We start from the raw sequence: 14988 nt of genomic DNA, 5'->3' as shown, positions 1-14988 counted from the left end.
AATGAGTATATTATTGATGCAAGGTGAGCTGTGACAAAGCTTCCTTTCACCTTTTCGTTTCTGGGGAATGTTTGTTTCAGCTGTGGGTAGTTAAACTAAAGCCACATCCAATTTTTTTTTGTCCCAGTGAACATTATAAAATGTTCATATTCAGTGTATTTATATGAGAGGAGTTAGTGGTAGGGTGTGGAGAGGACTCTGAAAATTCAATCAGCGGCTTCCCTGGTGGTGCAGTGGTTGAGAGTCCGCCTGCCGATGCAGGGGACACGGGTTCGTGCCCTGGTCCGGGAAGATCCCACATGCCGTGGAGCGGCTGGGCCCGTGAGCCATGGCCGCTGAGCCTGCGCGTCCGGAGCCTGTGCTCCGCAGCGGGAGAGGCCACAACAGTGAGAGGCCCGCGTACCGCAAAAAAAAAAAAAAAAAAAAATTCAATCAGAGTCAAATATTGAATGGATGGGGAAACAAATCCAAGGCCCTAGCTCATTAAATGGTTTCCTTGTGGTCAACAGTGAGTGGGCAGTGCAATAGCTTCTAAGCTTCTGTTTTATAAAGATGGGTCTCAAGGGGGAGAGGGTGGATGCCATCTCCTCTTTATGGAAAAACTGGTGAAGCAGGAGATTTGTAGGGATGGAATGTGTGCTACTTTTGCTCTTGAAAAGTAAACACCAAGGAAAACAAAACATTTAAAAATTAATTTGTAGACTCAAGACGTAGAAAACAAACTTATGGTTACCAAAGGGGAAAGGGGGTGAGGGAGGGATAAATTAGGAGTGTGGGATTAGCAGATACAAATTACTATATATAAAATAGATAACAAGGTCCTACTGTATAGCACAGGGAAATATATTCAATATTCTATAATAAACCATAATGGAAAAGAATATGAAAAAGAATATAATGTATGTATAACTGAATCACTTTGCTGGGTACTGGAAACTAACACAACGTTGTAAATCAACTATACTTCAGTAAAAAATTTTAAAAATTAATTTGTAATTCCCAAACATTACCAACTGTCCTCCAGAACTTCCCTCTGTAGCCCAGCATGACCGCAGGCAAGCTTCCATAGATAATGGTTATATGAAATAGTCATAATTACTCAGAGCTCATGTCGATTCCAAGATAGTGTAAGACACAGGGCAGGGAAGCCTTCAAAATTTTCACTGTGACTCACAGTAAGAAACATTTTAGAGTTGGACCCAGTGCATCTACATTTAGAAACATTTTGGAGTATGACCCGCATGCATCTGAAAAGAAAATTTCATGAAAGAGTGATTACTCTTACTATGCTAATGTACTCCTGCTTCTTCTCTTTTTTATTCTATTCAGTTTTATTTCATTTAGAAAGAAAGAAAGAAACCTTGTCTTGAACCACTAAATCAATTTCGCTACCCACAAATGGGTCATAACCCACAGTTTAAGAAAGACACCTCCAGTCTGCTCCCAAGAGCTCGCTGCCGGGAAGTCCTGGCTGCCCTCAGGTGAAAGCTCTGACAGCTAGCCCAGATAGTCTCCGGCAGAGCTGGCCCGGACCTTTTTAAAATTTATTTATTTATTTATTTTTACGACTTCGTGTAGCCTGACCATCCTCTCTCTGCAAGCCAGTGATTTGACAGGAAGAGGGAAGTTTACATATGTGCCTTCTCAGCCGTGGTCATAACACTGGAACAGCTGCTGCCTGATTCTAATCAGCTGAATCTGAGCTCTGCAGAGCTGGGTGTTTCCTAGATCCACGGTAATGCTGCATCTAATTCTTTGTTATGGGTTAGAGGGGAGCATGGACTTTCTGAGGATACGTGTATTGGGGGCATGTGGGAAGGAGAGAAGGAATAGGAGGCAGAATGAGAAATTCCTCTTGGAAGCGGGTGGTAAAATTCACCTTAAAGCAAGAACAAAAACCTCTGCTTTTATATATATATATATATATATATATATATATATATATATATATTTTTTTTTTTTTTTGTGGTACGTGGGCCTCCCACTGCTGTGGCCTCTCCCGCTGCGGAGCACAGGCTCCGGATGCGCAGGCTCAGCGGCTATGGCTCATGGGCCCAGCCGCTCCGCGTCATGTGGGATCTTCCCGGACCGGGGCACGAACCCGTGTCCCCTGCATCGGCAGGCGGACTCTCAACCACTGCACCACCAGGGAAGCCCATCTGCTTATATTTTTTATTCAAACGGTGATTTGGAGCAGGGAGTAGCCTCTTTTATTTATTTGCTGCATTTGTTTACCTTCTGAATTCTGGTATTTACACTAAGCCAATATAAATGGAAAAAAAAAATCACACCCATTCAGTAAAGCTATAAGGAAGAGATAGAGAAAAGAAAAAAACCCCAACAGTCCAGTTTAACCTTTGGCTCCTGTGATGTATGTAATGCTGCAGGATGCCATGCAGAGTTACACAGTGTTTATCTTTAACATTATGTCCTAGTTCATATGCTTCACGCTGTCAGTTTTGCAAAGGGTTAGGGTAATTTTTGATAATTCAGTGGTGTTGCTAATCAGAGTGTCTTCTGAAGGGAAGGCTCTTGGCCATGCATAGGAGTCAAGCCTTTCTCAGGAGAGAGGCAGAGTCAGACACCATTGTGAGCCTCCTTCTTCCTTCTTACTGTGTTTCTGTACGTGGGTTACCTGAGCTCTCAAGAGCTGTTACCGCAGAGCCATGCTTAGCTGTAGCAGAGTGGTGGTGAGAAGTCAGCCATGCAAAGTGAGGCCTAGGGTGAGAGAGGCCAGGACTTGGTGGTGGTGTTTTCTCACTAGTGTCTAAAACAGCGCCTGGCATGTATTTGGTGCTCAGTGAATATCTGACAAATGAATGAATAAATAATTATCATAATACAGAAAAGGTAATAAGAGACCCAGGAACTGATATGGGCTGGGGACAGGGTAAGAAAGGACATCATCCTTTCAAAGAATGTATTCCAAGTTTGGGAAAAGAGAATCAGTGATAAGACAATCTTACATTCTTGCAGTTGATAAATTACCATGAGCACACGGGGTAGGCACTGGTGATGTCAACATACCGAGAAGGGGTTTTTGCTGTCAAAGAGTCACAGTCTAGTTGGAGGAGACAAAAGGTTACAGCACAGCACTAGGGGTGTTGGCCGGAAGGGCCTTCATGGCACACCAGGCTGGGACTGGGGACAGGCAGGGTTTGGGAGGATGAACAGGCATTAGACCAGCAAAGGAAGGACTGAGAAGGACTTTTTAGGCAGGGGAAGGGCCAGGCCCAGAGAAATGGGGGGATACAGGTCACCACCCGGGTGGTCCAGCATGGCCAGAGCAGCCTCCCGGAAGGCGTTTGGGTTGAGATTTGAGGCCCTACTAGCCTGGCAGGGCCTTGTGCATGAGGCGTTTGTCTTCGATCCTGAGGGCAGCGAGAACTATTGAAAGATTCATTAGATGCGCTTTGTGTGCTTTGAAAGAATTTTGTGGTAGAAGTGGATCACAGGCTACAGCAGGATTAGAGGTGAAGGGACGGGAAAAACTACTCCCCCTGCAGGGTCGGGGCAGACAGGCCCATGTGCTGCCTTTTCAAAGGCATCCCAACTATAGCAACTTGACGGTGGCCAACAAAACAAAAACAAAACAAAAACAAAACCCTTAGTTCCAAGAGAAGACCTCTGTTGCAGGTAGCTCACAAATAATAACAGCAGCAGCGAACGACAATAATCTAACACTGATTTCCGTTATGAAAACAGAAGGCTGAGCTGCTGACTTTCTTAGCAACTTTTGCAAGACATTTAAATCCCTGTAGCTGGTCCTTTGTTCCTGTGTTGCCATGGAGTGTCAATAAGCCCAGCTCAGAATAACCCGGGCAGTGACATGAGAGGTGCAGCTTGCTCGCTGGCACGGTGGCTGGCCAGGTGACGCTGTTTTCATTGCTCCCGTCTTGGGAGGAGGACCGAGCAGCTGGTTGCCCGGGCAGCTGTGAAAGGTGTATGTCTCTTGGCTGCCCAGAGTTTGAAAGGCAACCCAAACTTGCCTGCCTCCTGAGCATGTGCAGCTTGCGTTTGAGCAGATAGCAACTGAAAATAGCCCACTGCACACCTGTCCCTTGTACACCAGCCCCTGGCCGACTGCCATTTAGGACAGTGTGGGCTCCCTGGGTGGATAGGTGAGGGGCTGAGCGGATCTCAGGGGTTCTTAGGAAGATCCTGGGAACTCTGGCCCTGGCTTAAAAGGAAACGAAAAAGCAGCAGGCTCCTCTGAGCAGTTCCACTGGGCGCTTGTGTGGTTAGTGGGTGGCCGCAGTGCTTGCATACGTGCAGTACGTGCTGAGGATGCCATGCCAGTTCTCCGTGCTCAGACAGACTGAGAGGTGTATGTTTTCTCCTGGAGGGAAAGGCTTTCCTAAAACACTCCTAGACGGTAGCCGTCATGGAGAACCCTGCCTCGGTTTTAGAGAGGGGAGGCACTGAGTGAAAACTATCTTGTTTGATTTTCTACGTGCTCTTTAATCCCCAATGATTGTCAGTAGATCACTTCTACAAGGTGGCTCTCTGCGAGGTTATTCTTTCTCAGCAGTCCAAATGTGGGCACAGAATAGAATCAGCATGTCGGGAGCTGTCTCTTTCCCTTTGGGACTCTTTCCATGTCCTTCCGGGCTTTCATCTCTGCCGCGGGCTTGCCATCGTTGGGCAGGCTTGGCACGCCGATGTGGATGGAAGCAGGCTCTGGAAGGAAATACTTCTGAAATGACTGGTGGTACTCAAGCTGCTATTTAAAAGTGACCCTTCTTAGAGTCTTGGGTTATCTTTAGGCCGTCAGTGCTCTCCAGCCACAGGAGCCAAAAGGGAGTCTGTGGAAACTCTGGCCTGTTGCTCTCGCCTTGGTTTGTGTTTAGATATCGTTGCTCCTCAGCCAGTGGCCTCGTGACACATCTCAGATTTAGCTGCCTTTCTTCTGCCAAGGTCCAAGATTATTGTGGAAGCTGGGAACGGTGTGCTGTGCCACAGAGGCTGGGGTGTGGGGGGAAGGCATGTGTGTTTAAAAAGCCAGCTCTGGTTCACAGTATTCTGAAGAAAGTCTTTCTGTTTCTACCTTGAGTGTAGGCACCTGGGGCCTTTCTGTGGGTTCTGGGGTGAAAAAGAATAAGCTCAAAATGACCTACACTCAACTGTCTTATGGTGACTGTAGGATCTTTCGTCTCTGATGAGGAAGCCAATCTTAAGCGTGTTGAACTTGGGAGTTAATGAATTCTTGTGAACCATATTAATTAGACTGATGGGGTAAAGAAGATAGGCGAGACAAAGATCAAGTTATAAAGGCTGGAATACAGATGCACAGGGCATGTACTCATGGGACTGAAGACATGGGATTCCTTCTTTCTTTGACCTTTCATGGAGATCTGGACCTGGTAGGGCCTTGGGACATGACTGGGAAATTGGGAGATAGGGAAGCAGCAATATCAGAGGCTTGGGCTCTGCCCCAGTTTTTCACCCTTGGATATCTTGATCTCTTTGGCTTCATTTGGGCTGGAAAGAAAATAGTCTGGAAATTACCTTGTTCCCTCTGCGCTTTTCTCTGGGATGGGGTAGGGTAGGGAGCTAGAGAGGAAGAATTTAGCTGAAATTAACTAATTCTAGACATTTTCGCCTTTAGCTCTGGGTGCCACGATGCCTAGAGGCTGGCATTCTAAGACTGTTGTTAACACATTGGAGCCGTGCCCATCTTTTGAAGGGTTTATCTCTGTGATTTGAAAGCTTCCGGAAAGGGTGTGGGGATGTGGTGGCGGCTGGCGGCTGGTAAGCAGAGCAAAGGTTGGCAGTCTTGGAGGCTCTGTCCCTGATTCCCAGAGAAAAAGGTCGCGTAGGGCAGTGGAGGAGAAACAGAAGTGGGAGCTGGGCCTTCTCTGCTGTCCGTTCCCGTGTAGAGCCCTCGTTTAGGGTGTCCTGTAAAACCAGAACTTTCAGTGTAGAGCCTGGGTAGGAAAACCTAGCTGGAGCAGCCGTGCACTCCCCAGATATCCCGGGAGGAAGGGGAGACAACCAGAAAGAGTCAGGAACACCTTTGCCCACACTGTGATCGGAGCTTCTAGCCTAAGACATGCTATAGATGGTACCACATCACTGGCTCTCCTGAATCTGAACGAGGAATGACTTCTCTGAAATGTTTATAATTCCTCAGCTTTTTTCCCCTTCTTCAGTCTGTGGTCCTCTCTGTTACTCTCCCGACAAGTAGTGCTTCACTCAGATGCAAGAATTGTCAACACTATGTGGGGTGGGCTGCGGGGGGGTGCTTTTCATGAGGCCTCGTAATCATCTGTTTCTCTGAAGCGACTATTCGAGAAGTTTGGAGACAAAATGAAGAAAGGGGTCATTATTTCCCCCCTTGTGAAGGAGTCGCTTCACAGACATGGCATATGTGTTAAAGCTAAGTCTTTGCTATGTTCAGGGAGTCATAAAAAGCATGGAAGAGACAGACCGGTATCGTCTTAGGTCATACCCCACAGCGCTCTATAACTTGTTAGTCATTTAAACACAGACTGAGTTTATGGCTTTGAAATAGAAGGTGAGACTGCTGCAATAGGCTTAACTTACACGGATTATTTCAGAGACCAGGAGTCAGCCCAGCCACAAAATAAACAGATGGAATTCTTTTTTATTTCCCCCCCCCTCCCCCTCAGCTTCAGCAGTTCAAATGCAGGGTGACTTAGGAATCCTTATCACCTTCAGCAAAGCAAGAAGGGGAAAATGATGTAATTCACTCTTCCTCACTCCCTGCTGAAAATGCCATTGTTTTCACTGATAGGAGAAAAAGGGCAGCAGAGACCAGGGGCATCTTTTTTCCCTGCTGAGCAGGCAAGTCCTGCAGGACATCCCTAAACTGGCTGAAGCCAAGGCACTCGTTGTGTTTTGGTCATCCTCATCACCGTAGCATCATCGTAGCCAAAGGTCCTCAAATCAGTCATCCAAGGAAGGACCTCCCATAAAAGCCTTGCTGTTCTATTGATGTGTTAAATTATGCCTTGTTTTTGGAACTCTTGCATTGTACCTCCAACACACAAACAAGCAAACACAAAACCTACCGCACCACAGAAAGTACTAATTTTCCACACTTGTAAGCCCGAGGAGGTGAGCAGGTGTGACGCTGTGGAGAGCTCCTGTAGGGAGAAGGGGTTTGCACAGACACGCTGGCTTGGTGACTAAGCCTTGCCTGAAGATCTCTGCTGACATTTAAAGACTTTATAGGCTCCGTCTTCTCTGAAAACCAGCATCATGTCTCTTCCCACCTCTAAATCCTGTCTGTGAAGAGAAAATTCATTCTGAAACAAACATTCATCAGGCTTGTCCTCCTGCCAAGTGCTGAGGCAGCTGCGGAGAGCGTAGCAGTGAGCAAAGCAGGCTCCGTTCCTTCCCTCATGGGGCTCACAGTCTGCAGGGAAGACCTGGACGGTCGGCAGCCATGCAGACACACGTATGTGAGTGTAGACAGGTGTGTGGGTGTGTGAACAAATGCTTCTCTGAGGAGGTAACAGGTGAGGTGAGATCTCGGGGGAAGATGGGCACACACTGGGTGGATGGGGGCGTCGGCAGGGAGAGAGCCGAGCATCCCACGTGGAGGGAATTCCACACCTAATGGACCTGAGCTCCTGAAGCAGGAGGAGCCCTTCCCAGAACTGAGGGGATCTGAGGCAGAAAGCAGGTCAACCAGGGCTTTTGTAGGCCGGGGTGACCACTGTGTCTCCCTTTTTTTTTTTTGGCAGCTTGTGCAGCTTGAGGGATCTTACTTCCCTGACCAGGGATTGAACCTGGGCCACGGCAGTGAAAGCACCGAGTCCTAACCACTGGACTGTCAGGAAATTCCCTGCATCTCCTTTTTTAGGGTCGTGGAATCAAGCTTGTTCATCTGAGTGGGGGTGAGTCTGGTCAGCTCAGTGAGGGAACACTGGAGGAAGAACACATTTGGAGTGGAGGCATGATGAGTTCAAAACCGTGGAAACCCTACCATCGTTTTTGGTTGTCATTATTCTAATTTGTATGTGATCCTATTCAAACGCCTCTATTCTCTCTCTCAACTCCTGGAACATATTTGCTTCTTGGCTTTTACAGCTTTACCAAGTATCAATTTTTTCTGATCAGGAAAAAAAAATATGATTTGGTTTCTCTAAGTGGATGTTTTAGTATAATGAGAGCATTTAGGTACTTGGGTGTCTTTTATTTCTGGGCATATAGCCTGCCTTCTTGCCAGGCCATCAAATGCCCTTCACTAGGCATTCCGGACAGACCTTTGTGTTTCCGTCTTAGGAGCAGGCTTGCTGGCAGTGATACCTGGCATTGCAAAATCCTTCCGTAAGCCTTTGTTTAATGCCAGAGATCTCAGATGCTTTCAGATTCTGGAGAGGTGCCACGCTGCACTCTCGGATTAGGAGCTGATGGAAGGACTCCCATATCTATGAGCCTAATATAAGCTGTCATTTCAAATGAATGAATCGTTTATACTGTTGGAAAGAGTCCAGGGATGTTTGGGGTTCCTTTTTTAGCCTATAAAGTTCTGAGCTATTGGACTTTTATAGCAGTAGTCTAATAACTGCCTATTATTTGTGCTGCTTTGAGATGAGCCTACAAGAGATTCAGCCTGTTTCTTTTGCTGACTCCTGGGATCACGGCTACAGGCTGGTTGACTTGGACCATTTTCTCATTTGTCTTTTCTGTCAAGGACTTTCGTGGGAAACATGGGGTTTTGTTCACCATTTAGAATGATAATCGGTTTAAATGCCTTAGCGTATTCTGGAGTGCGTGACTGGGCAGGTGGGCTGGAGAGCCTGGAGAGCCGTTTGTAGCTTGTGCCCAGATTGCTCCAGTCCCACTTACGACATAAATGCGGGTACTCTTACTACGAGGCACGAGATTATCCCAAACTGTGGACAGTCTTAAAAAGGTCCTCGATGCTCTTTGCTCTGCCTCTTCTTCTGCCAGTTTAGGATTAGGCTGTGAGAGTAGGTGTGTCCAGATGGTGAGCGTATCGCCCAGAACAAGAAAAATCTTTTAAAAGTTTTGGCTGCGGTGAACCCCTGGGATTCCGAGCCTGTACCTCTGGTGGCAGAGCCAGCCCTGGCTCCTTCTCGGTGGTGCCGAGGACTCCCTGCTGCTCCCAGCCAGACGCGGGCTGCGCGTGTGTTCACACGGGCCTGGTTCTGGGGCTACAGAGGGCACAGGGTGCCAGCCATGACACTGAGTAATGCCGGGAGGTGCCTTTAGAACAGACAGTGTGGGTGAGCACCGCACACAGGGAATACCTCTGGCTTGATGTTTCCATTACTGCATTATTTAAATGAGTGTCAATTAGGGAGCGTAGACTGGCTGCCTTCTGCCAGGGCACCTCCTAGTCATTAGCACAGGCAAGTGTAAAATGCTTCATATCAGATGTGGTGCTTCCTGGCTGGACTGTTGAAAATCAGTCACAGAGGGTGATTATCCTTCCTTGGCGTTCCCTGATGTGCAGAGTATTTATATCCTGGCCTGAGAGATTAGAGGTCCACAGACCCTTGCTTGGGGCCCTAAAAAAGCTTTGTGATAATTCTCACACCTCCCCGACCCACCATTGCTACCCCAAATAAGATATCACAGGCCCACACATGTTATGGTTATTCCTAAATTTTAACAAGACCAAAACAGTGAGTCATAGGCATTTGGGGGGCCTGCCGTGTTCCTTAGACTTGTGGATATTAAGATCTGAAAATGTTACTACCTTGCTTTTAACCTGCTTTGTTGAATTAGTAATCCTAGCTCAGAAAATCCTTTTGGCATCTCTTCGCCTAATCCACTCTGTCGGATGAAATTGCCAAAGTGGCGTTTAACCGAAGTGTGTGCGTACGTGCAGACATGTGCATGGGTGTATGGGGTCGTTCTCGTGAATTTAGGGTCTTCATTTATATCTGGCTGTATATAAAAGAATTGATTCACGAAGGGCTCTGCTAATTAGTTATACGGGAATATACAAATTAAGAAGATTAAATGTTGGTGAAAAGCAAAATAGGAAGCGAAGTTGTTGGTTTTGTACTTTCCCATTTGCTAACTGCTGAACTGGGCTTATGGTCCCTCCATAGCAGGGATTGAGTTAATTATTACATATTACTGAGCTGTCTTTCTTCCTCTTTTTCCCTTTTTCCTGATTGTGGTGGGGAAGATGTGAAAACCTTGGTTTTCGACTTAGTTTATGACCCCACAGGATAAGATCTGATTAAGATCTATACCTCATTAAGCCTGGATGCCCTGCAGAGTTGCCTGTAGTGGGTTGAATCTTACTAAAGATGGTATTTACTCGAGGCTGCTCAATTCTGGCAAAATTCTCTAGGCTACAGTTTAAACATCTGTCAGACAGTCCCCACATCCTTTCAAAAGCTAGAGACCTTGGAAAGGCAGTAGGCCTCTTGCACCTGTGCACATAGAGTTCAGTTTGGGCTGGAACTTTAAGAGCAGAGTTCACTCTGAGGGCACACCAGAGAAATTATTATTGTTGTTATTTTTTTTAATTGACAATTTTTTATTTCAACCACAGAGTGTCATTAATTCTTTGGTACCCTGGACCATCCATTCCCATAGGATCAGTGATGAGTGAACCCTGTATGGTCTAGTTATTGTTTGCTGTTGTTCCTGGGGGACCGTAGGTGCAGCGAGTGAATGATTCATACTCCTCAATTCATTATCAGCCTGTGATCAGCTCCTCTCCTATATTATTCTCACTTTACCCCTTCATCCTAACACTAACCTCACTTCCCCAACCCAGCATCGATAGGTACAACCTCCTTAATGTGTTAAGTATGTATTTTTGGATATCAGTGACCTTTAACAATTATTTAGGGTTTTGAAGTACATGTTTGTGTGTCAAATTTACCTAAATTGCTTTATTGCCCAGTTTTTGAATATAGTCTTTTTAATTCTCTGCTGTGCTCACAAATCAATATGACACCACTAACTCTGCCCCTCACCCCACCCATCCGTTTCCCTCCAAAGAATCATCACCTGTTGGGCAGCATAGCTGGCAACTCTCAGCCCAGCTTTGTGCCATTTGAGAGTGGCAAGCATGTCTAGACTCCCTAGAAATATTATCTTTCAACTTGCTTTTGGCAAGTGTAAACTTTTTGCTGGATTATGTCAACAGATATATATGTTTCTCATCCTCATAGAAATAGCTTGGTGCTGGAATTTCTCTTGGATTTCTCTAGGCAGGGAGAAATAAAGACCGTCCCTTGGCTCATTAAAGTTATTGCTCATTAAAAATGTCTGCGGGCTCTTGATCCTCGGGGGTGGGTCTGGTGACACACATATACTGTCAGCGGCTATTTTGGATTTTCTGCTTTCGGGCATGTCTTTGCTCTTGGATGAGCCCCTTGTGGTTTTCAAAAGACCTAGCAAGTCAATTATAAATAGAAGGCTCGTGTCTGTGTGTCTGCATGCCCTTACTCTGTGGGACAAGGCACCCACATTACAGTGGGCAGTGAACTATTTTTCACTCCTTTGAAGAGGGAAGAAGAAAGATGAAGAATGCCTTTTCTCTTTCTGAGATAACCCACACACCTCGACACACACCCACACAAATCTGTGTAAATGAACTTGACATTTTCAAAGACCTTACCTTAAGGTCTCCTCTTGAAAGCACAGCCATCCAACCTGTTATATTTTAAGAAAGCAGCAGTTCTCTCACAGACCTGCTGCAGAGGGTTCAGGGATTAGAAGGCAGCCTGTCTGTGCTGTAGACCTTCGGAGGGAGTTTTGAGAGCTGACTCTCTTTATGTGAACAGTGCTTTGGTGAAAGTGGTCTCATCAGGCTAATCAGTGGCCTCTGGGACTTGGCTGTTTACATTCTGTCTTCACTTTCCTTCCCCGCTGGTGGAAACTGTTGGGACCCGCAAGTCTGAACTAATTATTCTAACAAAAGAGGGGAAAAGAGTGATTTGAAAGGTGAAACTGCAAATGAGTGTTTTCAGAAAGAGGCAATTAGGAGGTCTGGTTCCGTGTGATTCACTGATGATCCATGTTGCACCTTGGACCCACCTGTGTGGGCTATGCCTTTGGTCCCACTTGTTACCTTACTGTTCAGACACTGTTTTATTCCCTTTGTCTTTTTGTGCCCTCATCCTCAGTAATTGGTGCCAACTTTTTTCTGCCAGTTGAAAAGGTTTAAGCAGTGTTTAGCCTCGTAATTAATGTGAAAACTTCAGTGTTGTACTACTGAAAAATTACTCTAGACATTTAGCTGAAAATGTTGATAATATGGATATGTAAGTATAGACCGTGCATCCTTGGGAACTCTTACTGTACTGATGTGTTTCTGAAGCAGACAAGTGACGGCAGCAGTGTCAGCAATCCTGTATTAGTAGTTGGTGGAGGCTTGTGTGGAGGTAACGGGAGCTGGTATTGACAGACGCCATGTATTTAGGAGCCTTGTTTTAAAACACAAAATAAAGGTGATGAGCATTACGTTCCGGTAAAACATTTTATTTTGGTTCAAGAATCGGGATGTGAGAGCCCATCAGACCAAAGATACCATGAAAACCACAGTGGGAGAAGTTCATTTTCAGAAACCTGTGGCCAGATCATAATCATTCTTTGGCCTAGTATAGGATATAAAAGAGTACCCAGCTTATATCAGCACATTCATATCTTGAGATGTGATTATTATTTGGTGGTTGGTCAGCTGAGAGTTACAAGACAGCAGAAATATGGAAATCATGGCCAGTGGTGATACTTCACCTGACTTTGGTTAACGTGTTTGTAATGGTCTTGGAGAGACTCTATCGTTCCCCCAATGGGGTTAAAACCCATGCAGTGATTTTTTTTTGTTTTCCTTCCTCTCTTCCCTTTGCAGATGAGAAGCCCAAGGTTAACCCTAGACTTTACATGTGTGTGTGTGAAGGCCTCTCCTGTGGAAATGAGGACCACTGTGAAGGCCAGCAGTGCTTTTCCTCGCTGAGCATAAATGATGGCTTCCACGTCTACCAGAAAGGCTGCTTCCAGGTCTATGAGCAGGGGAAGATGACCTGTAAGACCCCGCCGTCACCCGGCCAAGCTGTGGAGTGCTGCCAAGGGGACTGGTGTAACAGGAACATCACCGCCCAGCTGCCCACTAAAGGTTCCCATGGACTTTTCTATTTCTATATCAAGGGTTTTTGTTAGTATTGTCCTGATTCTGTGTGGGTTAAAGATGTAAGTAGCCAGAAGGCTTTCCTCCTGCTCTTCCAACAGTGGGTGACAAGGGAAGTCCCTCTGGTGAGGAGGAGAAAGGCATGGCCTTTTGGAATCTACAAGGAGGATGGATGTTTTTGGGAAAGTGAGCACGGTGATGTCTACCTTGGGGATGGCTTCGCTGACCAGATCTCTCTTGGTGGTCAATGAGCAGGTGAACAGCTCCTGACATCCTTTTCTGAAAGGAGCTATGATGTCATAATTTCTGAGACAGTTCTGCTTTGTAAATGCTCATCTCTGTGTTGAGTGTGTAGGGAGGAAAGTGGAACATAAGACTCTGATGTCTGAGTGGAATACCTTCCCTTCTTTATGAGGAAGGAGACAACCTCTATGCCCTGCAATCTATCACCCATCTGATGCCCAGCAATCTATCACCGAAACGTGAAGCTGGGTGAGATTTCACATCAACCTTGTAGTTTATGTGGAATCTTCTCCGTATTATAGTCAATATGGATTTCAGTCCTCCTCTGAAACTGTTTCCTCATAAAATGAGCCCTAAATTGCTCTCTCAGAGTCCCTACAAACATGAATGTACCTTGGTCTTTGTAGACTCATTCCAAGCCAAATTTACTCTCTTAATATATAGTACATTTTTAATAGACATACTTAACCAATTTTGCACTGACAAAAGAAGAAATAAACGGTAGAAGAGGCTACTAAGAGCATCCACGGCGAGAAATGTCAGCCAGAAAGGGAGGAGACAGAAAAATGTAAAAAACTGATACAAGATCATGTTCCATAATTCATAAGTTTTGAAGTTATGGTGAGGACCTTAAGCCATATAGAAAAGGTTAAAGTCTGATAAGCAAATAGGGTTCAATAATAAAAGAGAGTTTTTAATAAAAAGAGATGTTTTTATAAGCAAGGTCAGGTATTTAATGGTTAAACCTAAAAGGGTACTTGATGGGATAAATTCTTAAACCTTGTGAGTTTGTTATTAATAGAGTGGATGGACCATGAAGAAATGTCTGCATTCATGTAGAAATGATATCTGCAGGGTGAAAAGTTTCTAATCTGCAGAACAGTCTGTCAGATTAGAGTTGTAACACAGAATTTATTAAGGAATTTCTGATTTAATTAGGGAGGCGCAATATTCATAACTTAATGCTGTACATGATTAGCTTTACACTTTATCATACAAGTGACATGTGCCAAGTTGTTGATTAATTTGGATTTGGAAAGTTAAAAGAAATTTATAAAGGAAGTTCGGCTTGAGATTGGATGGCTGAAGAGGCCAGGGACGTGGAAAGAGTAAGGCATACGTGGGGAACAGGGCTTGGTGACGTGATGTCAGGAAAGGGTCTGAAATTCAGAGGTGATTATCGCCTTGGGATCTTTTAATTATGGACCTTCACTAGGCAACTGAGAAACTTTGATTTAACTCAAAAGTGAATATTTGCTTGAGTGACATGTGAGTATTCGAGTGAATGCACAAATGTTTGAATGGGTATGTAATAATGTCTGAGCCAGAGAGTGAATGAGTGATTAGGTGCGTGAGTGAATCAAGGATAGAACGTTTTGAGTGAGTGAATGAATGTTGAATAAGCGAGTTAGAGAACAGGTGAATGAATAGGTTCCTAGGCAGAAATCATGACGTAATAGCAATGAGAATTCAGCAGTAGACCTCCGAGATACATTGAAGAGAGAGACCACAGATTGGATCATTTGGTCTTAACTCAGATAGCACTTTCTCATAGGAATATTACAGCACAGTATCTGTCCGTAAGGGCTTGATGGTAAAACGTCCTTACAGATCAAATCCAGGTTAATAAGGATAGTATCAGAGATTTGTGT

The 14988-nt window shown here is 45.3% G+C and overlaps 2 protein-coding genes across 6 annotated transcripts in view; one reads left to right on the top strand and one right to left on the bottom strand.

Annotated features, from left to right (window-relative positions):
- PKP4 (plakophilin 4) overlaps positions 1-14988 on the bottom strand; it is a 961933-nt gene that overhangs the window by 850060 nt on the left and 96885 nt on the right. The window lies entirely within an intron of this gene.
- ACVR1 (activin A receptor type 1) overlaps positions 1-14988 on the top strand; it is a 126955-nt gene that overhangs the window by 76512 nt on the left and 35455 nt on the right. For 3 of the 5 annotated variants that reach the window (XM_049712726.1, XM_049712724.1, XM_049712725.1), the window contains exon 3: positions 12818-13081. In XM_049712726.1, coding sequence (XP_049568683.1) covers positions 12818-13081 — 264 coding nt within the window. Of the gene's footprint in view, positions 1-1613; positions 1736-7728; positions 7866-12817; positions 13082-14988 lie in introns of those variants that run through there. The other 2 variants (XM_033400024.2, XM_033400025.2) reach the window with 2 other exon arrangements.

This window comes from Orcinus orca, chromosome 7, assembly GCF_937001465.1.
Source record: "Orcinus orca chromosome 7, mOrcOrc1.1, whole genome shotgun sequence".
NCBI classification, from domain to species: Eukaryota; Metazoa; Chordata; class Mammalia; order Artiodactyla; family Delphinidae; genus Orcinus; species Orcinus orca.
The sequence above is the reverse complement of the archived record's forward strand: the minus strand, read 5'-3'. Positions and strand labels throughout refer to the sequence as shown.